Below are 23,248 nucleotides of genomic sequence, written 5' to 3' on the forward strand. Positions count from 1 at the left end.
CTAAGATCTTGAAGAACCAAAACCCTCTAACCCCAAGAGAATGAGCCCTCTCAGCCATGGAGAAAAGGCTGGACCCAGCTTCCACTGTCCACTCCAGCACAGCACTAGAGGAATTCTGTACTGGACAGGACGAGGACCCAAGCCCTGGGTTGGAGGCGATCCCCAAGCGTCTACCACGTTCTTTCTCCCTGCGGTTTCCTGCCTCTACCCAAGGTTTAGGGTAGAGGGGTTACAAGAATGGGAATTAACAGCATGAGGCCAAAGCAGCTCTGCAAGGACAGAGGAAACTGAGAGGAGAAAAGGGGAAGAACAAAGGAAACAGGGAAAGGAGAAGTGGAAAGAGCATGTGGGAGTGGCAAGGGTGGTAAAAGATCCCCAGACATCTGAGTCTGGTGACGGGGAAGTGAGGGGGGTTTAAGCTGCCCCTCCCTCTACCCTTCTTACCCAAGATCCTGGAAAAACCCATAGACAAAAAAACTTTCATAGGCAAAGTAAAGTAATGGGAAGGATGGACAGAAGGAAGAAAGGGAAGCTGGACACGGGGACCGCAGAGCGGCTAATTTATTGTTATTTCCTTTATCTTAGCAGAAGCACAGATCACTCAGTGAGTGTGTGCGTGCACCCCACGCCCTCTCTCTCTCCCTCTCTCTCTCTCTCTCTCTATCTCTCTCACTCACACACACACACACAGAGCCTATCTTTCCCTCCCACTTCCCTCAGGAGATGGTAATCAGTGAGGAGATAGCAGAGATAAGTTGCTGTTCTCTGGCTCACCGATCTACCTCTCCAAACACGATGTCCTGGGTACCTAGAGGGTAGAAGAAAGAAACTAGTGTCTGCAGGGGCCATACATTTCTATTCCCTATGCTCGATCTCAGTCCTCAACCCATGCAGGACATTATACCGCCCACCCAAAGACACTCATACCTATGATTGCCACCACATCCGCCAGCATGTGCCCCTTAGACATCTTGTCCAAACCAGCCTGGAGATGTGAGAAAGCAAAAGAACATCAGATGATCAATACTGGGGGTGGAATACAGGAAGGAGAGAAAGAGCACTGAGGGTTTGTAGGGAGTCAGTTCTTACAGGCCCTGGGATTTGGAAATAACTGGGGTCTGTTGTTCTCACCAAGTGGGCAAAGCCAGGTGCTTTGATCTTGCATCGATAGGGGCGGCTGCTGCCATCAGAAACTAGGTATACTCCAAACTCTCCCTGTGCAAGAAGGTGCAAGGGAGATGTCACATCCCTGATTCCCCAAAAAGGAAGACAATTCCTGACCATTTCCTATTTCTCTTGTCAATTCTCATGTTTCTTTTCCAATATAATCAACATTCATCCATCAAAGTCCTCCTAGGTGCACATCACTATGCCTTCTCCCACTGTGGTAATTCCTTACCTTTGGTGCCTCGATGGCAGTGTATGTAGCACCTGGTGGAACCTGGTAGCCCTCAGTATAGAGCTTGAAGTGATGGATTAGTGACTCCATGGATGTCTAGAGGACGAAGAAGAAAGGAGTGAAAAACTCAGTCAGTCATAATCAAAGACCTGAGTACACTCTATGGGGAGAGAGACCTATGCTTAGGACCAATTGAAAGAAAGAAACCAACAGGATAATCAATACCCACATAAAACAAAATGCAAGTGTAAATATAGATAACAAAGTTTACAAATGAAATATAAACAAAGAAAAGAGGACCAAAGTGTGTTAGCCTCACAAAGACAATCCTTTCAGGGACTGAAGCTCAGCTCTGATCACTTTCCCCTTTTCTATTCTTTCTCTGTCCTCAGTTCCTCTCCTAGACCATTCCCTATCTCCAACCTTCATCTCTGCCCGCTTTGGTGGAGACACTTTGGCATCATCAACTTTGATCTCCCCAGGAGGCATCTTGTTAAGACACTGCAGAATGATCCGGAGAGCCTGACGCATCTCTTCTACCCGACACAGGTACCTAGAAGGTGGTCCAACAGAGAAACAAGGAAGGTCTGAGATCAGTTAGGGTCCTGCCCTGCCCAGGTCTAGCAGGGCAAAACCCTAAACTGTACCCATTGGCTACTCTAAGCCCCCTATATGAGACCTCTCTACCTCTGATATTTCTGCCTCGCCCTGAGCCTGAAGCATATCCCAACAACCCTGTAAGACCCCTCCCACAGTCTTCTCTTTGTTTCTTTTGGTTAGGCCCTAGGGAAGCTGTTCCTCCCACTCCACCAAATAACTGACACTTACATGGGGGCCATCTCCAATCAGCCTGATCTATATCTGGCCACTGGACCCAGATGGCTCCGGAGGAGAGAGTGAGGTTGGTGACTCTGCACAGCCATGCCTCACTAAATCCAATTCACTTGCAAGTCATTATATCACCTTCCCGATGTCATGGCCCTCTTCAAGAGGACCTCACTTACACAGTACTTTATGGTTTGCAAAGGGCTTTACATACATTATGCATGTGATCCTCACACAACCACTCATCGAGGTAGGTGCTGCTATTAAGCCCATTTTACAGATGAGGAACCTGAGGCAAAGGGAGGTTAAGGGTTGTGGCCCAGACCTGCAGTTACTAAGTGTCTGAGGGCAGGCTCACATGCAGGCCCCTGGACTCCAAGTTCTGTGCTCTACTCACTGCCTACAGATTAATTATCTATACTGTGTCAAAGGAATGTAAGATGCTAGGAGGCAGGACTGACTCCCTACGGCTTGCTGGATCTCCCTGGAGCCACCCAGTGGCCCTCTCAGGGGGCACTAGGAGAGCACACCGCCCCACTGGAGCAGAAGGTTGGCGGACTACGCGTGGACCTCTCTAGCCAGTGCTCCTTCCTAGGATGGAGCAAGGCAGGGCCAATCGGATGGTGCTGTATGACTGAGGAGGACAAAGGTGGAACTAAGAGACAGCAGAAGGTGCTGCTCTAACTCGGTGAGCTCCAGGGAAGCCCCAACTTCTCAGGCTCTACTTCCTCATTTGTAAGACGAAGACTTACCCTGATGACCTCTCAGAAAATTAATATGCACATGAGAGTGCTCGGGAAACTAAAGATCTGTGGGCTGGGAGGAAGAAGAACTCGACTCTTGTCCTTGCTTCATTACCATTAACATAATCTTGACAAAGGCAACCAAATCTATGCATTAGTTTTCTCAAACGTAAAACAAAATTCCACCAGCACTTCAAAGGTCACCTCGAAGGTAAAATGATAAAGGAGGAAGTACGACATGGTGAATAGAGTGCTAGGCTTCAAGTCAGACCTAGGTTCAACTCCCAACTCTGCCACCTACTGATTGACTCCAGGTAAGTCATGCCTTCTATGTGCCTTAAGCAACACTCCAACATTTATCTAAGTCAGGGACAGTTTATGAGTTGTGCAGGTAGAGACAGCTCCCATAACAAGATTCCTCCCTGGATGAAATCAAAGATCTTCTGAGTTAAATGAGAATGTCTATGTGTAAAAGCACTTCAGTGAGTAAAAAACTCTATACAAACAGCAGTTACTGCAGGTGAAGATGAGGGAAGGACAGGAGTTGGAAGGCGGCTCCGTCCTACCTGTCATAGCAGTCGCCTTTGGAACCAATGGGGACATCAAACTCTACTTGGTCATATGCATCATAAGGCTGAGTCTTCCGCAGGTCCCACTGAATCCCGGAGCCTCGAAGCATCACCCCACTATTACAGGAAAGGTAGAGAGAGAAGGTTACATTCCATAATCAACAAAGATGCCATTGCTCTCTTTCACACTGCCTCTGGGCAGATTCAAGTCCAAGCTGAAGGGCAGCCAGAAGAGGGACAATACCACAAATGCCAAGAGCAGCAAGATGGCCTAGCCTCCCACCCAAAAAGACCAGTTTCTTCACTTCTGGGTATAACATGGGCCTTGCCCAAGGGTACTCATCCCTGCTCTGCCTTGTCCAGCTACTGACCTGAAGCCATAGTTTAGGGCCTCTTCTGAAGTTACCACTCCAATGTCAACTGTTCGATTTCGCCAAATCCGATTGTTGGTCAGCATCTGCCACCCCAAGGAAAGAAGTGCCAATGTATCACCTCATGCCAGGGAAGCTCTCATTTTTTTTAGAACCAAAGGCTAGTACCTCCCCACTCCACCTTGAGTAATTCCTGGCAGTACCCAGGCAGGTTTCCTCATTCCCCTTTATCTTACTTCTTCAAGCTCATCAATCCGAATGGAGAAGTTCTTGACAAATTCATAAATGTCATCCATGAGCCCAAGGGGCAGGTCCTGAGGAGCCAGGTAGAGGCAAGTTAGAGAAAGGGACATTGACCCATCAGAGAAAGTCCCAAAATTCTCCATGCCTAACCCTATGGAATATTAGGGCTACATCTAACTTCCTATTTTCCCCAGTCAGGGAATCCTAAAATACTGTAGCCAGAGAGAACAGAGGTGAGGCATGAAGGGACGGGAGGATGGCAGGCACTGCAGAAGGGGCTCTTCTTACCTGGTGCACCCCTCCTGGACGTATGTATGCTGCATGCATTCGTGCCCCTGATACTCGTTCATAAAACTCAAACATCTAGAAGGGACACACTGAAAATCAGAGATAAAGCCCTTGGCCCCCCAAGAATACCACACTCTTTGTATCACCACCTGTAGCATTCCAACACTAAAAAATAATCAAGATAACTTCCAAGAAGCCGGTCCCCTGGCCATTACTCTGTATGTCAGCTATGTTTCCCAATCTCACACCCAGAGCCCTTCAATATCTCCCTTTTCTGTACTTTCCTTCAAACCACCTCTAATCTCTGTGCCCAGTTATACCTTCTCCCTTTCTTCAAACATCCAGAAGAAGGGAGTCATGGCCCCAATGTCCAGGGCATGTGTGGTCAGTGCCATAATATGGTTCAGCAACCGTGTGATCTCTCCAAATAGCACTGTGGAGAGGGAGGAAAGAGGGAGCAGAAAAATATGAGAACAAGGGAGGCAGAACTATCTCAGAAAAGCCAACAGAGCCTACTCTGTCCAGTCTGAGACGCTCGAGAACAACGAACATCAAAAGGGAAGGGCTGGACTGCCTCTTCTATACACTGCTCTCCAGGGCAGGTAGGGGAACAGGACTCAGATATATCACCCCCAGAGTGGGCACCAAGGAGACTGAGACATACCTCGGATCCACTGTGCCCGGGGGGGAGGCTGGATATTAAGTAGCTTCTCTACAGCCAAGGAATAGCACTGTTCATTACACATCATGGACACATAATCCAGCCGGTCAAAGTATGGAAGGGCCTATAGAAAGAAGACAGACAATAAGGGAAATCTTGCCACATCTCGTATCTAGTACAGATCTCCTGTCTGACTGGGGCAAATGTTCTTCTGAACTGGCTCCAGGAGCCAGGACCACACGTGTCTGCCAAGTCCTTGGCCTCCTAGCAAAATTTAAGCTATTCTAATAGCATCCCAGACAAGGCGACAACTGCATGATATCTTAAACTACCAAGTCATCATGTCTTCTCCAAGTCTAACAGAAGAAAAGGAATTAAAGAAGCTGGAAGTGGGACTGGGAAGAACGGTCACAGGAATTGTCAAGAATAAGGGTCTAAAGGGAATAGGGCCCTTTAGAACTGAGACGGGCAGGATTTGTTCATGATTAGAGTAGTCCTCTGCATAAGGTTCTCATCGAGTTCGCACTAGGCCTCTGCTGTCCAAGCTGTAGCTTCCAGGAAAGAGGTGGGGCTTGGGCTGATTCCATCAGGACAGTTCGTTCTTTCTTGGCCATCACTGTGACGTGGAGCTAAGCTGAAGAGTTTTTAATTCCGTGGACCCGAGGGCCAGAAACCATCATTCTCAAGTCTCCTGGGGAATCTCACAGTCACTACGCCTGACCCCTTTACTTGGCCACTAAGTTTCAGTTTCACAACCTTTCACTTTAGGACTCTTTGCTCTCTCCCTTCAAATAGGCTATAAATAAATAAATAAATACATAAATAGATAAATAAATAAATAACTGCTGAATCCTGCCTCAAACACAAACCCCAACAATGCTGCCATCCCGATTCTCACCACTTGGTTGTCATAGTTCCCACTTACCCCCTCCTCCATCCCACAAGCCAGCAGCAGCCATAACCTCTCATTCTCAGTAATTCTGACTCACTGAACATTTCAAAAGGAAACTTAGGCAGCTGGAAGATACAGGGACGTCCAAACAAAAAAAGATGACGTCTTTCACTTTGTCCCCTGTCCTGGGAAATAATCTGTGACGCACTGGCTGGATTTGATATGACATCAGAGAAACTGAGGCACAAGGTAAAGAGGGGCAGCCAAAAGTTGATCAAGAAAATGATGGGAAGGGGCAGCTAGGTGGCTCAGTAGATAGAGCTCCAGCCTTGGAGTCAGGAAGACCTGAGTTCAAATCTGGCCTCAGACACATGACACTTACTACCTGTGTGACCCTGGGCAAGTCACTTAACCCCAACTGCCTCACTAAAAAACAAAACAAAAACATGATGGGAGACTTAGGAAGAGAAGCTAGGAGACATGGCTTCTACTGCTAAATCCAAGCCCAATCAATCATGGCATTGCTTTCCATTAACCCACAGCTCTCCCCCAACTCTTCTCATCTGTCCCAGGACTGCCTTAACATGGAAAAGGTGCAAAGGATAACCATCATGCTTCCCCACTGCCCCCACAACTTCCATGGGACCTAGAGTGGCCAAAATGACAAATCACAAAGCCTAGACACCCTACATTTTCACCTCTTATTCATTCCCCACACCTGCAAGTAAGTCTTGTATTCGATGAGCTTTTCAGTGCCTCTGTGAAGCAGGCCAATGTGGGGATCACACTTCCGCACCATTTCTCCACTTAGTTCCATCACTAGCCGAAGGACTCCATGAGCTGCTGGGTGCTGGGGCCCAAAGTTTAGAGTCACATTGGACACCTTAGTGTCTTTTGGAAGATCCACATCTGTGGGTGGGGGGAAGAGGAAGAATACGAGGCTTAGGGATAGATGGTGACTGCTCTGGAATTCTCCCAAGGACTAAAAGGGTTATTAACCTATTACCGGGAGGTCCTATCCTATATTAACCCCTTAGCACACCAATTTTACTGCCTTCCTCCTTTTATACCCTTAAAATGCTTAAGGGTCAAAGGAAAGGAGAAGTGTGGAAGACTGTCTGGGTTCCTTGAGGGCAGGGACCCCAAATCTTACTTTTCCTAATTCCTCATAAAGCGTAAGGCAATGTTGAATACATGAAACTTGCTCAAATTTTATAATCTAGTTAGAGATATCAGAAATATTACCATGAAAATTAGTAATACAAGGAAATATTTAAGTGACAAATGAATGCTAAAGGAAATCAAATGAGGGAGAGGTCACTGCGGGTGAAGTGTCAAAGGAGGCTTCACGGAACATAATTTTTTAACTGGGTTTGAAGGTTGGGGAGGCTTTAGATAGGGTACTTGGCAGAGGAAAGGCAAAGACATCAGGGAACAGAGAGAATCTGAACATACAATGGCATGGAGATAAAATGTGAAAGGTGGTTTGGAGTACAATGAACATGGCAGCTTGGCTGGAACAGAAATCATGTTGGTAAATGGTGGAAGATTAAGTTAGAAAGGTAGGTTGGATCCAGTTTGTGAAGGGCTATGAATGAGAGGCCAGACTTTGTCGTGTGGACAATGGTGAACCCCTAAAGGTTTTTGAGTAGTAGTGACACAGTGAAGATGATATTTTCAGAAGATCAATGTAGTAGCAATGAATAAGATAGGTTCAAGGGAAGACAGACTCAAGGTAACTAGGCCACTTAGGAGGCTACTGCAATAATACAAACACGATGTGATTAAAAACCTAAATTAGGCTGGCAGAAGTAGAAACGGAAGTAGGAGAGCTAAATGTGAGGTAGGGGGACTTAATTATTTACTGGATGTGGGAAGAGAGGGCTCAAAGTTTTGAACCTGAGGGATTAGGAGGACTGTACTACTAACAGAAAGAAGAAAAAACGGGAAGCAAGCCAGTGTTGGAAGGATGAAAATAAACTGAATCTGATGACAGTGGGACATACAATTAGAAGTATCAAGCAGGCAGCTGGACTTGCAGGACTGGAACTCAAGAGGGAGGTTATTATTAAAGATAAAGTTTTAAAAGGGGAGCTAGTTGACACTATGGAAATTCACAGAATCTCTGAGAGGGAATACATAAAGAATAGGGGGCTGAAACATGCTTAAGAGAAGGACTGGATAGCTCAAATGAGACCAACTCAACACTAATGAGATATCAACTGAGGTAGAAACACAAGGGAAGTAGCTCTGGGTGAGTGACAAAGTTGGTGGAACTAGGGGCATATGGATCCTCAGACTCACCATTCCAGGGTGCAGGCTTCCAGAGGGTGGTTTCTTATTTGGGTACATGACAGCCCCCCCAAACTGTTCTGCCCAATCCACATCTGGCTGCCACTGCCGAGAACCTCTGGGGATGAGAAAGCAGGTCAGCAGGGACAAAAGTCAAACTCTATGCTCTCTGAGGATAGGGACTGCTTTATTTTCTTTTCCCTCTGTCATCCTATATCCCCAGTGCCTTGCACAGTGATTCTTTAGTGTTTGCAGAATTGAACTGAATGAGCCTGCTGAGAGATGGACCAGATCTAATTGTTTGCAGAGGGAAGGGTATTTTTACCTCTTCCCTACCTTCCAACCAAGTCAAATGACAAGGGATCAGTATAGCCTCTTTCTAACAACAACAATAATAAATAACAATAATAATAATAATCTAGTACTCAAAGGTTTGTAAAGGCCTTACTAACTATGTAGACTCATTTGATCCTGATCAATAACTACTTTCTACAGACAGCTCGCACATGACTCCTTGGCCAGGGAAGGTTACAGAGTGCCCAGTTCTGCTCCTCCTAGACAAGCTGTCCAAGGTCATTCAGGGGACCGGGCCCAGGGCAGACCCAGCTTCCCGGCTGACCAGAGGGTGCATCCCAGCCTGGGGGGAAGGAAGACCCCGGCCCTGCCTTCACTGAGCTAAGGCGGGGATAACGAAGCAGCCGCCCCCCAGCCTGACCGTGGGAGATTCGGGGGACGGGGGGATCTCAAGTCCACAGATGAAAAGGGGCAAGGAACGAGGGAGTCCACGCAGGCCACCGAGGGCACCCCCTTACCACCACCAGCCTAAAATTGGGGGAATCACCCAGCCCAGAGGCTTACGGAAAACCGGGGGGAGGAGCGGGGAGAGACGAGGTCACAAGCCTGGGTCACTCACTCTGTTTGGGGGTCAAAGGGCTTAGGGTAATGGCCCCGGCCTTCGGGGGTTGGGGGCGGGGAGCAGGACCAAGGCTTTCCTCCTCCTCCTCACCTGCTGGGCTGAAGCGTCAGCCGGACCCCGAAGCCAGGCCGCGGCACGGAGACCACGAGGGTCCGGAGCTTCCCCAGAGCCCTCAATGTCGCCATCTTGCTGCCGCTGCAGGCCCCTAGGAAGGAGAACCGGGCGGAAGCGGTCGCTACGCGTCACTCCCTTAGCTTCTTGTTACGGCTGGATACGGTGGGGATGCCATCTTGAAAGCTGGCAAAAGCTTCGGGCGAGTGGCCTGGGCAACATCCGGGTCCCGGGGCTTGGCTTCATTGCTTGAGTCCGCTACGGGCACCTTCCATTTTAACTGTGGGCAAGTCTTGGGTCTGCTGAAATACGCCCCCTGGTGTTGGAGCGAGTGCGCTATCTCTATGACTCAAGCCAATGAAGGGGGGAGGGGGGAGAAGTACGGAGGGGGAGCATCTTTAGCATATAGGTACTATAGGACAGTATAAACGCGGAAGCTGGAGGAGCCCTCCTCGGCTTCTAGGCCACAGCTGCTGGGAAGGTGGAGCCCTATCTCGGACTGTTGTCAGAAGCTTCCCCCGCCCAGGCTGTTCTCCATCTGGCTGCTTTCCCTGCTGAGGGCCTGCTGCCCAAATGTGTCTGAGGCCTTGCACATCTGGGCCCCATTCGGGGGAGCCCTAGGCACTCCCCATCCCCTCCCCCATCGCAGGGTCGGAGGCAGCAGGAGCCTGGGAAATTCCCTCCCCAGCCTAATTCCCAGATGTTCTGAATAGGGATGGGGGAACCCAAATGGGGAGGGGCTGGGGGCTCCCGCCAAATGGAAATCAAAACAGTAGTGTGAGCCAAGGCCACCAGCATTGGGAGGAAAGGGGGAACCTGGGGCTGAGACAGCAGCTACACCCAGCATGGGAAGGGAGAGGCTGAGGGAGGGGTAGACATCCTTCTAATTGACCCAGGGTCTGGGCACTGTCCTTCCACTTCCACCATTTTCTCTCCTAGCCTAGGCCCTATCTTGTTCTTCTTGTGCTTCTGGCCTTGCTGGTGACCCACAACCTCACCTCTGCTGGCCCAGTGCTGGGAAGTAGTCAGGATGTTAATCCTGATCCTGGTTCTGAAAAAATAGAAGAATATCCCTTCTAACCACCCTTGGAGGCCCCACCCTCACCCTGGTCCTCCAAGCCCCCCAGCTAGAGCTGGGCCACCCCTTAAGTCTGGAACTCCATCCCCAGCCACCATATGAGTGTGAGAGTGGAAAGATGAGGTTTATTCAGACAGGGACCCTGGGACAGACGTAGCCCACCAGCACTGCAGAAGACTTGGGGTGGGAAGTGGGGAGAAACCAAGGCAGCAGTGAGCCTAAAGGGACATGTGGGAGGTAATGGTTCAATGTAGGGGGTCAAAGTATTGACAGGTAGCTACCAAGTTCCAGAATTGTGTGAGTGGGGGGAAAGGGTGGACACAAGGGAGAGGCCAGACTACTATTGCCTGGGAACTGACCTAATAGGAAATGTTCCAAAGGGTGGGGCCAGAGCCTGTGGCTATGGGAAATAGCCTAGGCTTGGATCAGAGCGGAGGAATGACTCCCACAGAGCAAGAGTGAGGAGAGATGAGCTGCTATGATTTCTGTAGCACAGAGTCCATCTCTGAGACCCCAGAGGAAACTTTACTCTTTAAAATAGGAGGGATGGGCACAGTGAAGAGAAAGAGCATGGGGGAGTGGAGGAAAGTTACAAATAAAGAGATTGTTCTGTCTCTTGCCCTCGCTAGGCTCAGGAGAGGTGGGGGTTAGCATCTGTGCTCACTAGCCCTGGAGGGTGGATTGAGCTCAGGCGGGGCCGGCTCCTAGGGGGGCTGCCCAGGACACTGAATCTTTTGTGCCCTACCCAGGCTGCCGCCACCCACCCCCCCTTGCCATTCTGAGGCCCTTTGTCTTCATCTGCTTTGTCACCCCCTTTGTCCTCCTCTTGTGTTAAAGGGGTGGGGGTGGGGGAGCCCTCTGGGGATAGCTCCTCTTGCTCCAGCCCCTTCCTGCCTCAGACCCTAGCCTTGTCCCAGCCCAGGCTCCCTCCTTGCCCCTGCTTTTACCCCAGAGAGTCTCACATTCCCAATATCATCAGGGCTTGGTGTATTAGGTAAAGAGAGGAAAATATGGCTCAGCAGTGATGCAGGGCTGGGTGGTGCAGGAGGTAGTAGGCATTATGGGCAGGTACTGGTGGCCCCTAGGGTGGAAGGGGAAAAGGATAAAGGAAATGGCAGGGCAGGATGTGAGGTGAGGAGCGGGAGATGACTGGGAAAAGTGAATTAGAGGTATGAATGGGAGGGAGGAGGGGGTCTTGCTCCTGGGAAGGGGGAGGGATCAGTTGGCAACTCAATCCTTCCTGGGGATTTCCTGGGGAAAGGAGTGGCCATAGGGTGGGGGTGAGAGCAGGAATTGCCCCAAGTCCAGACTCCTACTGACCCTGCTCGTATGTCAGAAGTAGCCTTCTCCTGTACTTGTCCCTTCCCCCAAGCCCTCCATCCCCTTACTACCAACATTACACACACAAAGTTCCTGTCTTTCTCTGTGTGTCAATTTCCCCGTATGTACAATGGAGACATCCCCTGGAGAATAAGAAAGGAGAAGCCAATAATGATTATAAGGCCACGAGTTCCCAGGGTAAGGGTGGGAGGATGGAAATGTTAGAAGCAGAGTTGAGGATATATGAGAATAGAGACCTCTTGAGGGATGGCTGAGAAAGGCAATATGGAAAGAATATTGGACTTGGGGGTTAGACTTAGATTGGGTTGGAGTCCATACTCTGATACTTAGCAGCTGTGTGACCTTAGGTAAATCACATCCTCTTGGGGCCTCAATTTGTGATCTCTGAGGTCCTGATGGACCCTAACTAATTCTGTTAGGGGAGAGGCAAACTAGAGTGATCAGGCTGGGGGGGGGCAGGGAAGGAGAGAAAGATGAGAAAGAAAGTCTCTGGGGGAGGGTAGGACAGGGACCCATGCTTCTGGGAGAGAGTAGGAGTGGGGCCAGGAGCCCTAGGGGAATTGACTGGGAGCCAGGCCAAGAAAAAGGGGGAGCCAGGAAGTAGGGGGGAGGACATGAATTGAGGAGGGGGAGCCCTGGGGGAGAACGGAGGCGGAATGGCTGTTCCGGGTATGTGTTGAGGGGAGGAGGGAAGCTAAGGAAAGGGGAGCCTGAGTGGGGGGGGATGGTAAGGGAGAGGAGGTGGTTTCTGGCACGGGAATCCCTGCCCTGGCCCAGGCTGGATCCTCCTTGTACAAAAGGAAAAGTCATTAACTCCTCTCATACTGCCCTCTATCCCCAACCCTAGCTCCAAGCAGAATTGCCCTACCTCCAAATTATAAACTCCCTTGTCCCGTTGTCCTCCCCCCCCCCCCCCCCCCCCCCCGCCACCACCAATCCCATTCATCCTCTCCACTGTCCCAGGTAGACCATTCAGCATCCCTAAACTTAAAACTTCCTTGCCCTAAACTCACTGGGACTTCTGGTGTGTTCCTCTCTGAGCTATTTCTTTTGTTCCTCTTTGTTCACTCATTCATCTCCCTCAGTTCCGAGACCCAGCTCCCAGGGAACAGGGGTCATCTTTAGGGAGTCCTCCATCCCCTTCAGAGTTAGGAATAAGAGATTTAGATGGGGGTGGGGGGGTAGTTTTTCTCTTGGCTTTGGTTGTTATTCTGTTCATACTAGAGCTGGGGGTGGTGTTATCCCCCAACTCCACTTCCCCCCACCCCCAGCCAGGGCTGTGATAAACTCCCAGAAAAGGAAAGAAACAGCTGAGAGTTGGAGTCAAATTTAGGAAAAGAGCTGTGTCATCAGCTGGCCAAGTGCCTGGGATCTGACTGCTGGGGATTCCCCTCCCCCCACCCCACCCCCAATTTCCTTTGAAAACCTGAATTTTTGGAAGTAATGAGACACCCCATCTGCCTTCCCACCAAAGACCTCAAGCTCTAGTCTGAGTGGCTCCGCCAGCTCAGCCAATCCCCGCTCTTCACTGTACTTAAAGGCGCTGGCGGGGAGAGCCCACTAAGGAGAATTCAACTGGGAGAGGGCTGGGGAGACACAGAGAGATTGAGACAGAGACACGGATACAAACACGGAATCGAAGAGAGACACAGAAAGAGACAAAGACCCAGAGAGAGGTATAGGGAGATAGGGAAATCCACAAGTCAGAAAGTAATGCAGCAAGTCAAACAGAGGAAGAAAGGACAGAAAAGGGCATAGAAACAAAAGAGACAGACACACAGGGAATCTGAGGCATACAGAGATAGGGCAGAGGGAGACAGAAGGAGGGAGACTTGAAGAAGCTTGAACAGGGGAAACCTCAGAGGAGTCACTTACTCCACTGGGTGAGGGGGGGGGTGTTTGGGGAGGTGGCTCCAGACTTACCTCTCAACTCTGTGGGGGTATTTTCTTTATTTCTTTGAAAGCTCCCTGGTCCCTGTGCCAACATCTGCATCCTCCTCTGGCACAGGTCAGAACCCACAGGGGATTCCTGCTGAGAGGATCCTCCAAGAGCCAGGCAGGGGGAGTAACTGGAGCCTCGAACACCCCACTTCCTTCTAGCTACTGCTGCTGTGCCATGTCCCAGGCAGACATAGGTCCCAGGAGGGACTTAGGGGGAACTCAGACCAGCCCTCTGCTCCCCACTCCATCCCAGCCACTTCCAGGGCTGCTACTTCTGATGTTGCTGCTACTAGACTCCTGCTTGTCTCTTGCCCAGCTGGTGGGCCTCCCCACTCAGGAGGAAGAGATCGTGTTTCCCGAGAGACTCAATGGCAGCATCTTTCCCGGCCCCGGCTCCCAGGGGCTCCTGTTATATCGGCTGCCAGCTTTTGGGGAGACGCTGCTTCTGGAGCTGGAGCAGGACCCCGGTGTCCGGGTTGAGGGATTGACTGTGCAGTACCTGGGCCAGGCACCTTCGATGCTAGGTGGGGCTGAAGTGGGCACATACCTGACGGGCACCATCAATGGGGACCCTGAGTCTGTGGCATCTCTGCATTGGGATGGGGGAGCCCTGCTGGGCGTCCTACAGTACCGGGGGACAGAGCTCCACCTTCAGCCCCTAGAAGAGGGTGCTCCCAATTCTGCTGGGGGGAAAGGGGCCCACATCCTACGCCGAAAGAGCCCCACCAGAGACCAGGGCCCCATGTGCAACGTTGGGGCCCCACTCGGGAGCCCAGGCCCCAGCCCTCGAAGAGCCAAGGTAGGCAGCTTCAGAGTCCCTGCTGCATCCGCTCCACCATATCTGTCCCACTGACCTCCATTCATCCCTTCCCCACCCACCTCCACCCCTGCCTGCTCCATTTTCGCCTCTCCTTTCTTTTCTATTTCTACTCGCCTTTCTCTTAGGGGTCACCAGTCATTCACTTTGCCAGCAAGCTCTGGGCGAGAACCCTTGGTGTTCTTTTCGTGTCAGTCTCCTGACTTGCCCCCCTTCCAAACCTCCCCAGACTCTTTCTTGGCTAGAAGAAGGCTGAGTCCAGCTGGTGAATTTGCAGCAGTCATGGAAACTACGGCTGGAAAGTAACCACACCTCCCTATAACTGGCCCTTGAGGCCCCTCTCTCCAGCACCGGGAGTCCCAAATGGAGTGCCTTCAGACTAGGCAGTCATACTTTAGCTCCCTATCCCTGTCCCAGCACTTTGCAGTTTCTTTGCTTGTACTGAAGAGGATGGATCTGAGTTGGCCCTTCAGTCCAAACCCCTTTTCAGAAACTGGAAGGACATCCATAATCTCTCTTTAGGTTGTCCCCTTCTCATCCTGGTAGGCAGTTGGTCTTTCTTTTCCTTTTTCCCTTCTTTGCTTCCTAACTACCCTCTTCCCTCCCTCCTTCTCTCCCTCCCTCCTTCCCTCCCTCCCTTTCTTTCTCCTTCTAATCCAGACCAGACGCTCCCTCTAAGCCCAGCCATTGCCGGATATCTGGCCCCAGCCCTGGCTGCTGACAGACTTGTTCCCCCACCACCACATAGCACAGACACGTTGCAATTCAACCATCTATTCCATTGCTTTCAGGCCCCTCTCACAAACAGGGGGAGCCCCCCCACATCTTCTCTCAGGCACTCTCAGCTGTTCTTTCCCCCTGAGGCCCACGTGGCAGGGGACGTGGCACCCCCTTCCCCTCCCCTTCCCTAAACCGACAGCTGATGTCTCTGAGTAACCACAGGAGCCCCTTGGAGTTGGGGCAAAGAAGGGAGGAAGGAAATAACCAAGATAAGAGCATGAACCCAGTGGGGTCATAGGGGTTCCAATCTGGTTCTGCTAAACTTCAGTCCCTAGAGGAAAAGGGGTAGGGATGAGGTGAGGGGGAGGGAAGAAACACTGGTGTCTCTGGGTTAAACCCTCCTTTGCTTTGCTCTTCCTCCCAGCGCTTTGCCTCAGTAAGTCGCTTTGTGGAGACCCTGGTAGTGGCAGATGACAAGATGGCGGCATTCCATGGGGCTGGGCTGAAGAGATACCTCCTGACTGTCATGGCAGCTGCTGCCAAGGCTTTCCGCCACCCAAGTCTTCGTAATCCAGTCAGTCTGGTGGTAACCCGGCTGGTTGTGCTTGGGCCTGGTGAAGAAGGGCCTCAGGTGGGCCCCAGCGCTGCTCAGACCCTGCGCAGCTTCTGTACCTGGCAGCAGGGCCTCAACATTCCTGAGGACAGCCACCCTGACCACTTTGATACAGCCATTCTGTTTACTCGACAGGTGAGTCCCCAACCAACTTCCCATTTCCCCAAACCCTCCTATGCTGTTATCTAGGCCTCTTATACCCCTAAGCTTCCAGTATCCAGGTCCCCTAATGTTCTAGAGTGCCCAACCTTATGGAGCTTGGTTTCCTGGTTCCTAACACATCTGTACTCCCCCAGGACCTGTGTGGTGTCTCTACATGTGACACACTTGGCATGGCTGATGTGGGCACAGTGTGTGACCCAGCCAGAAGCTGTGCCATTGTGGAAGATGATGGACTCCAGTCGGCATTCACTGCTGCTCATGAACTGGGTAAGGGATATTTTAGAGGCACTATCTATGAGTGTATCCTCTCAGGCTCTGACTTAGACCCTCTTCTCTTTCCTTTCTGTACTTGCTTACTTGATGACCTCATCAGTTCTCATCGGTTCAATTATCATCAAGCAACTAAATCCCAGCTGCTCTCTTTCCTGAGCCTCATTCTAACATCATCATCTTGCCTGTTGGATATTTCAAACTATATCCTAGGCTTCTCAAATGCAGCATGTTGAAAACAACTTTATCTCTCCCTCCAAACCTACTCCTCTTTCAAACTTCTCTGTTACTGTTGAGGGCACCATTATCTGTTCAGTCACCCAGATTTGCAACCTTATTGTCATCTCATCACCAACTGTGAATCCAATCAGTTGCCAAATTTTGCCATTTCAATTTCTTCATCACCACTTGCATACATGCTCTTGTCCCCTTCTCTTCTTTCACACAGCCACTGCCCTAGTTCAGGTTCTTGCCTCCCCTGGACCTTCTCACCTGGGCTTTATTATAATGACTTCTTGACTGGCCTCCTTGCCTCTTGTCTCCCTCCTCCAATCCATCCGCCACAAAGTGATTTTCCCAAATTGCACTCCCTACTCCATCAACTCCTATTACCTCTAAGATCAAATATAAACTCCTTCTGAGGGTGTGTAAAGCTCTTTACAACCTGACCCCCTCCTACCTTTCCAGTCTTCTTGCACATTATTCCTTCCACACACTCTTCACTCCAGCATTATTGGCTTAGTTGCTATTCTTCATACATGATCACTCATTTCCCATCTTTGGGCATTTGCACTGGTTGTCCCTCATGCCCGGAGTGCACTCCCTCCTCACCACCCCCTTTTAGAATCCCCACTGCCCTTCAGAGTTCAACCCAAATGCCACTTGCTACAAGAATCCTTTCCTGAAGGTCTTCTCCTCTAGCTGCTAGTGTTTCCCCTCCAAAATAATCACCTTGTTTTCATTTTGTATATAATTGGGTGTGTGTATACATTTTATCTCCCCTGATAGAATGCAAGCTTCTTGAGGTCAGGGACTGTTTCTTTTATGTCTTTACATACCAAGCAACCTACACAGTGCATGGCACATAATAGGTGCCTAATAAATACTTATTGACTAACTCATCTGTAAAATGATGGGGTTTGATTGGATCAGCAGTTCTCAAATTTTTTGGTCTCAGAACCTCTTAACCCCCCTCCCCCCAAGAATTTTCATTTATGTGGGTTGTGTGTATGGATATTTACTATTTTAGAAATTTAAACATCTTAGTATTATTATGAAAATAGTTTTGATTTCAAAGACCCTGCCCCCCCCCCAAAGAATCTCAGGGATATCAAGGGTTCACTGGCCTAGATGACCACCAAGACTCCTTTTAGTATTAAATCTATCATCCTACCCTTGAAGAAACTGAGGCCTAGAAAGGTGGAGTAATTTGTCTAAGATCACCTGGGTACTTAGAAGGAGAGCCAAGATTTAACCCTAGGTCCTCTGTGTACTTTTCATTACACTCTCTACTCCATAAATATTCAAAAGGATGTGAATTGAAGACATAAGAATTACAGATAAAGAGGCTGTGTTGGGTTGGGGTGGGGGGCTTAGAGAGTGATGGAGTTCAATCTGCAAACTGCTGGATGCTTCATTGTCATGGCATAGGTATCCAATCCACCCTGGGATGGAAGGGGAAGGGTAGGGATGGGACCAGGTCTTTAGCAGTATTTCTGCCCCCACAGGCCATGTCTTTAACATGCTTCATGACAACTCCAAGCCATGTGTGAGTCTGAACGGTCCTGGGAGCTCCTCCCGTCATGTCATGGCACCGGTTATGGCACACGTGGACCCTGAGGAACCCTGGTCCCCCTGCAGCGCCCGCTTCATCACTGATTTCCTTGACAACGGCCATGGTCAGTATCCCACAGTGAACCGTGACCTCCATGGGTGAAAACTTGTGTCCCCTGCCCCCATATCTCCTCTTGGCCCCTCCTAGGTTTAATCCCTGCTTCTTGGAAGACTCCCACTCTTTTCAGGGTTTGCTCCCCCAAGTGCCTTCTATCTAAATGGTGAGAAGAAGGCAGAAAGCATAACTGTCCTTATGAGCTCGTTTCTTGTGCTTGTCCCATTCAGCAGACCCTAAGAAGCTGGAATATCGTCAGCCTTCTAGTCCCAGGATCAGGATCTACCCCTTCTTGCCCCTGATAACTTTTCTCTTTCCTTCTTTTCTTTCCCCAGGACACTGTCTCTTAGACAAGCCCTCAGCCCCTCTGCGCCTGCCCGTGACCTTCCCTGGCAGGGACTATGATGCTGACCGCCAATGCCAGCTGACCTTTGGGCCTGACTCCAGACACTGTCCCCAGCTTCCCCCACCCTGTGCTGCCCTCTGGTGCTCTGGCCGCCTCAATGGCCATGCCATGTGCCAAACTAAGCACTCTCCCTGGGCTGATGGCACCCCCTGTGGACCCAACCAGGCCTGCATGAGTGGCCGCTGCCTCCAGAGTGCTCAGCTCCAGGATTTCAATGTGAGGTTCAGGAGATGTGGGAGTGGGGTTGGTAACTAGGGGGATGGCTATTGGCCAGGGAAAGAAAGACTATGAGGAAAAGGGATGGAGAGAGTGGGGATACAAAGTGAGGGATATGAGGCTGGTGCTAGGATGGGGCAGTGTGAGGGTATGTGAGTGAGAAGGTGTAAATCTTATGCTTCAACAGACCCCACAGGCAGGAGGCTGGGGCTCTTGGGGCCCCTGGGGTGACTGCTCTCGGACTTGTGGAGGTGGTGTCCAGTTCTCCTCCCGCGACTGTACTAGTCCTGTTCCCCGGAATGGTGGCAAATACTGTGAGGGCCGCCGTACACGCTTCCGCTCCTGCCATACCCAGGACTGCCCCACAGGCACAGGTAAGGGGCGGGAGGGACAATGGAGAGGTATGCCTGCGACTCTAAGAACTGTCCTATAAGCTCTAGAGATTGGGAGACAGAATCATTCTGTGGGGGGTGGTAGTAGGACTACTGTACATAGACTCCTATGCACCCCTGTAGGGCTTCTGAGTTCAAAAGGGGAAGGTACACAGGATAGGCCCTTGGGGGGGAGGGGAGAGGAAGCCCTAATGCCTATGCCATGGGTGCTGGTGAACCTGATGGTTGAAGAAGGCCATTGAGTCTTAGAGTCTAACACAACGTCTCCTTGGCAGTTTATGGGTGGTGAAAGTTAGGGGTGGGGTTGGAAATAGTACTGGGAAAACAGATGGTAGGCAAAGCTGGGGAGATGGATAGAAGCTGGGGGTGGGGGTAGGACTCAGTCCTAATTATTTGTCCTGTGTCTTGGGATACTACAGCTTTGACCTTCCGTGAGGAACAGTGTGCTGCCTACAATCTCCGCTCTGATCTCTTCAAGAACTTCCCAGGACCCATGGATTGGGTCCCACGATACAGTGGTGTGGCTCCCCAGGACCAGTGCAAGCTCACTTGTCAGGCCCGGGCCCTTGGCTATTACTATGTCCTGGAGCCTAGGGTGAGGACAAAGGCAGGGGTGGAGGGTAAAGTATGGGGAGCCTCAAGGCCCTGACCTCCCACACTACCCTGACAGATCCTATCCTACCCTATTTTCTGAAAGCTAAGAGATAAACATCTTGGGGGCAGCTAGGTAATGCAGTAGATAGAGTACCAGCCCTGGAGTCAGGAAGACATGAGTTCAAATTCGGACTCAGATACTTATTAGCTAGCTGTGTGACCCTGGACAAGTCACTTAACCCCTCTATTGCCTCCAAAATTTAAAAAAAAAATCTATGTCAAAGACAGGCCATCTATATTTACTTACAGCTGCTTGGTGAAATAATAAACCACAAAGTGTTGAAAATTACTGCTCACGTATATCTGACTATTAGAGTCTTTGTAGCCCCAGCCACCCAGGATATCATCTTTCCTTTGCTTTCTTCTCTCCTCCTAGCTCCTCAAACCAGCCTCCACAATATGGAGGTCTGGCCTCAGGGCAATCTTAGTGTTGTTGGTACCAAGCAAAGTAGGGTAACCACTAAGTTTTACCCTACTTTCACCATTAAAACTCACTATTATCTCAAAGATAGCTAGGTGGCTCAGTGGATAGAGCACTGAACCTAGAGCCAGGAAGAAGCCTGGAAGTCAAATCCAGCCTTAGATAATTACTAGCTGTGTGACCCTGGGCAAATCACATAACTGCTCTTTGCCTCAGTTTTCTCAACTGTAAAATGATAGCACTTACTTTCCAGTATTGTTGTGATGATCAAATGCTCATAGCACTATGTGAATATTAGCTATTATTATTATCACTTTGTTGGCATGTTGGGCTCCTGACCTGATTGCCAAGACCTTATAGCATTTTCTTCTTGAAGTAGTATGAGGCTCCTGTTTTTTTCCCATCCCCACAAGCCTCTACCTCTGTCACCAGGGTGACTTCCCCTCATTACTTTTCTTCTCCTCAGGTGGTAGATGGGACCCCCTGCTCATTGGACAGCACCTCAGTTTGTGTTCAGGGCCGCTGTATCCATGCTGGCTGTGACCGGATTATTGGCTCTAAGAAAAAGTTTGACAAGTGTATGCAATGTGGCGGTGATGGCTCGGGCTGCAGCAAGCAGTCAGGCTCCTTCAAGAAGTTCAGGTAAAGGAAGATGACTTCTTCACCCCGGCCCTAATGATAGACCTCAGAATACGGAGGCGGGATAAAGGGAGACCACTTTTTCTTGTCCTCCTCCTTCCCTAACTCTGCCCTCTTGCACCCTTCTCCAGGTATGGATACAATGATGTGGTCACCATCCCTTCAGGTGCTACCCACATTCTAGTGCGGCAACAGGGGGATTCTGGCCCCCACAGCATTTACCTGGCGCTGAAGCTTCAAGATGGCTCCTATGCCCTCAACGGGGACTACACACTACTGCCATCCGCGAGTGACGTGGTTCTGCCTGGAGGCGCCAGCCTTCGATACAGCGGTGCCACTGCAGCCTCAGAAACCCTAACAGGCCACGGGCCGTTGTCCCAGCCCCTGACCTTGCAGGCCCTGGTGGTGGGTGATCCTCAGAATCCTCGCCTCCGCTATAGCTTCTTTGTACCCCGGCCTGCACCTCCAGCCCCTCGACCCACCCCAAAGGACTGGCTGCGACAGCGTGCACAAATCCTGGAGATTCTCCGGCGGCGCCATTGGGTGGGCAAAAAATAACCTCACCCTCCCAGGGGAGCAGCCCTGGTGGGGGCACACAAATGACTTCAAGGAGGGGGCTCTGAGGAGCTGCCTCCTATAGGGCACAATAGGGAAGTGGTAATAAAGGCAGGACCTACCCCTTTCCCCCATCTTGCAGGCTGGCCCTGCCCTGGGCTGCCTGGCTGAGAGAGGCAGCCCAGCTACGATGTGACTGGGGGCTAGTAAGTCTAAGATGGGGGAGAGTCCCTCAGTACCCACCCATTCCCTCTCCAAAGCTGGTCATAGGAGGTGAGGAATTGCAGGGTGGGCCCCAATTGTATTTATTTGATATTTATTCATTGATTTGTGAGGGGTCAGCACCAAGGAAGGGTAGAGAGGGAAGGTAGAAATTTGTCCCTCTACACATAGCATTTGCCCTACCCAGGGGATCAAGTGTTAGTGGTGACAGGCATGAGAGGTGTGTTTGCGTATGTCTGTGTCTGTGTGTCTGTGTGTCTGTGTATGTCTGTGTATGCTCCTGAAACACACCCCCTGTCCCTTAAAGGAGAAACAAAGGGGATAACAGGAGTTTGTGGCATGAATTATCATGTTTTCTAATAAATTTAACTTCATTATTTATTCACTGGGCAGCAACTATGTGCTCGTTTTGGGAGTTGAGGGCTACCACCCCTTCCCTTTTTATGTCTGGAATGCATGGGGTCTAGGACTTAAGGTTGGCAAGATCTAAGCATCTGGCCCCTTTCTTGCCCTCCTCCCCTTCCAGGGGACTACAGGGCCACTGGATATGAGTATTCAACTATGCATCTTTCAGTTACCACTAACTACCCCATCCTTGCTAATACCCAGCTCCTCCTATGGGCAAAGCTCTGGCCTGGGTGCTGAGGGGGAATCCAGATGAAGCAGAATGTGCATATAGATTTAGAGCAGGATGGGACTCAATACTTGGCACAAATACATGGTGATTAACATAGTTGATGGAATATGACAATTCAAACATAAAAACCTACACCAACAATACAAAGATACACGAAGGGGTTAAGAAAGGCGTGACTCAGGGGAGCTGGTAATTTATAAGCATAAAATAAGAAAAACCAGCACTCAGGAGGCAGTGGGGGGAATATCGAGGAAAGGATGAAATGGGGATAGGGGAAGAAATTAGCCAGGATGTGATAAAGTTCAGAATGTGTGGAGTGAAAGAAATGGCTTAATAGTACTCAGACTATGATTCTAGGGCAGGGATTCTTAACCTGGGATCTGTGAACTTGTTTTGTTTTTATTTTAATATTTTCATAACTGTATTTCAATATAACTGGTTTCCTTTGTAATGTATGTATTTTATTTTGTGCATTTTAAAATGTTATTTTGAGAAGTTCACAGGCTTCCCCAGACTGCCAAAGGGGCCCATGATACACCAGAGATTAAGACCTTTTGTCCTAGGGGAAAATCGAGATGGTGTTGGCAACCCCTGTTCCTGTGAAGGGGAAGAGTGACTGGAGAGGTTTCAGAAGGAAAAGGAAAACGAAATTGTCTCATAGGCATCTGGGCAGAGTTAGCCTGCTCTAGTAGCAGGTTGTTGCCTCGTACCAGCATTCAATCTTAGTGCTAGCCACAACAGCTACCACTCCCTGCGGATGGCTGAAACTAGGGCTGGCCAACGCATTTCAACCAGTCAGTCAACTCTACCCGGCACCCTTCTCTCTGAACAACACCCCCCCGCACCACCTTCCCCTGCTGTCTGATACAAGTGGAGACAGAAACAGGACAACAAAAATATATGCAATTTGAGACCCCTTCGTGAGTGGTAATATAGATTGGTTGAACACTACCATGCAGGTGCTGG

The 23,248-nt window shown here is 50.1% G+C and overlaps 2 protein-coding genes across 3 annotated transcripts; one reads left to right on the forward strand and one right to left on the reverse strand.

Annotated features, from left to right (window-relative positions):
* Positions 1-537: 537 nt before the first annotated feature.
* Positions 538-9,426, reverse strand: NDUFS2 (NADH:ubiquinone oxidoreductase core subunit S2). Its single transcript, XM_020972006.2, is given in 15 exon segments — positions 538-808; positions 928-985; positions 1,132-1,215; positions 1,400-1,495; positions 1,823-1,952; positions 3,534-3,653; positions 3,908-3,993; positions 4,144-4,221; positions 4,439-4,513; positions 4,759-4,871; positions 5,103-5,223; positions 6,710-6,900; positions 8,296-8,331; positions 8,334-8,401; positions 9,290-9,426. Coding segments are annotated over 15 exon segments (1,389 nt in total). The 5' UTR covers positions 9,385-9,426; the 3' UTR covers positions 538-770.
* A 3,808-nt stretch (positions 9,427-13,234) lies between these two features.
* Positions 13,235-22,733, forward strand: ADAMTS4 (ADAM metallopeptidase with thrombospondin type 1 motif 4). 2 transcript variants are annotated; one of them, XM_020972002.2, is made up of 10 exons: positions 13,235-13,405; positions 13,694-14,469; positions 15,632-15,955; positions 16,117-16,249; positions 17,980-18,150; positions 18,476-18,762; positions 18,950-19,136; positions 19,574-19,749; positions 20,696-20,871; positions 21,000-22,733. In XM_020972002.2, the coding sequence occupies exons 2-10, from the start codon at positions 13,846-13,848 to the stop codon at positions 21,424-21,426; spliced, it is 2,505 nt and encodes an 834-aa protein (XP_020827661.1). In that variant the 5' UTR covers positions 13,235-13,405; positions 13,694-13,845; the 3' UTR covers positions 21,427-22,733. The 2 variants fall into 2 exon arrangements, with proteins under 2 accessions (XP_020827661.1, XP_020827664.1); XM_020972005.2 differs by having other exon boundaries at positions 13,738-14,469.
* Positions 22,734-23,248: the final 515 nt, after the last annotated feature.

This window comes from Phascolarctos cinereus, unplaced genomic scaffold, assembly GCF_003287225.1.
Source record: "Phascolarctos cinereus isolate Bilbo 61053 unplaced genomic scaffold, phaCin_HiC Scaffold_5;HRSCAF=322, whole genome shotgun sequence".
NCBI lineage: Eukaryota > Metazoa > Chordata > Mammalia > Diprotodontia > Phascolarctidae > Phascolarctos > Phascolarctos cinereus.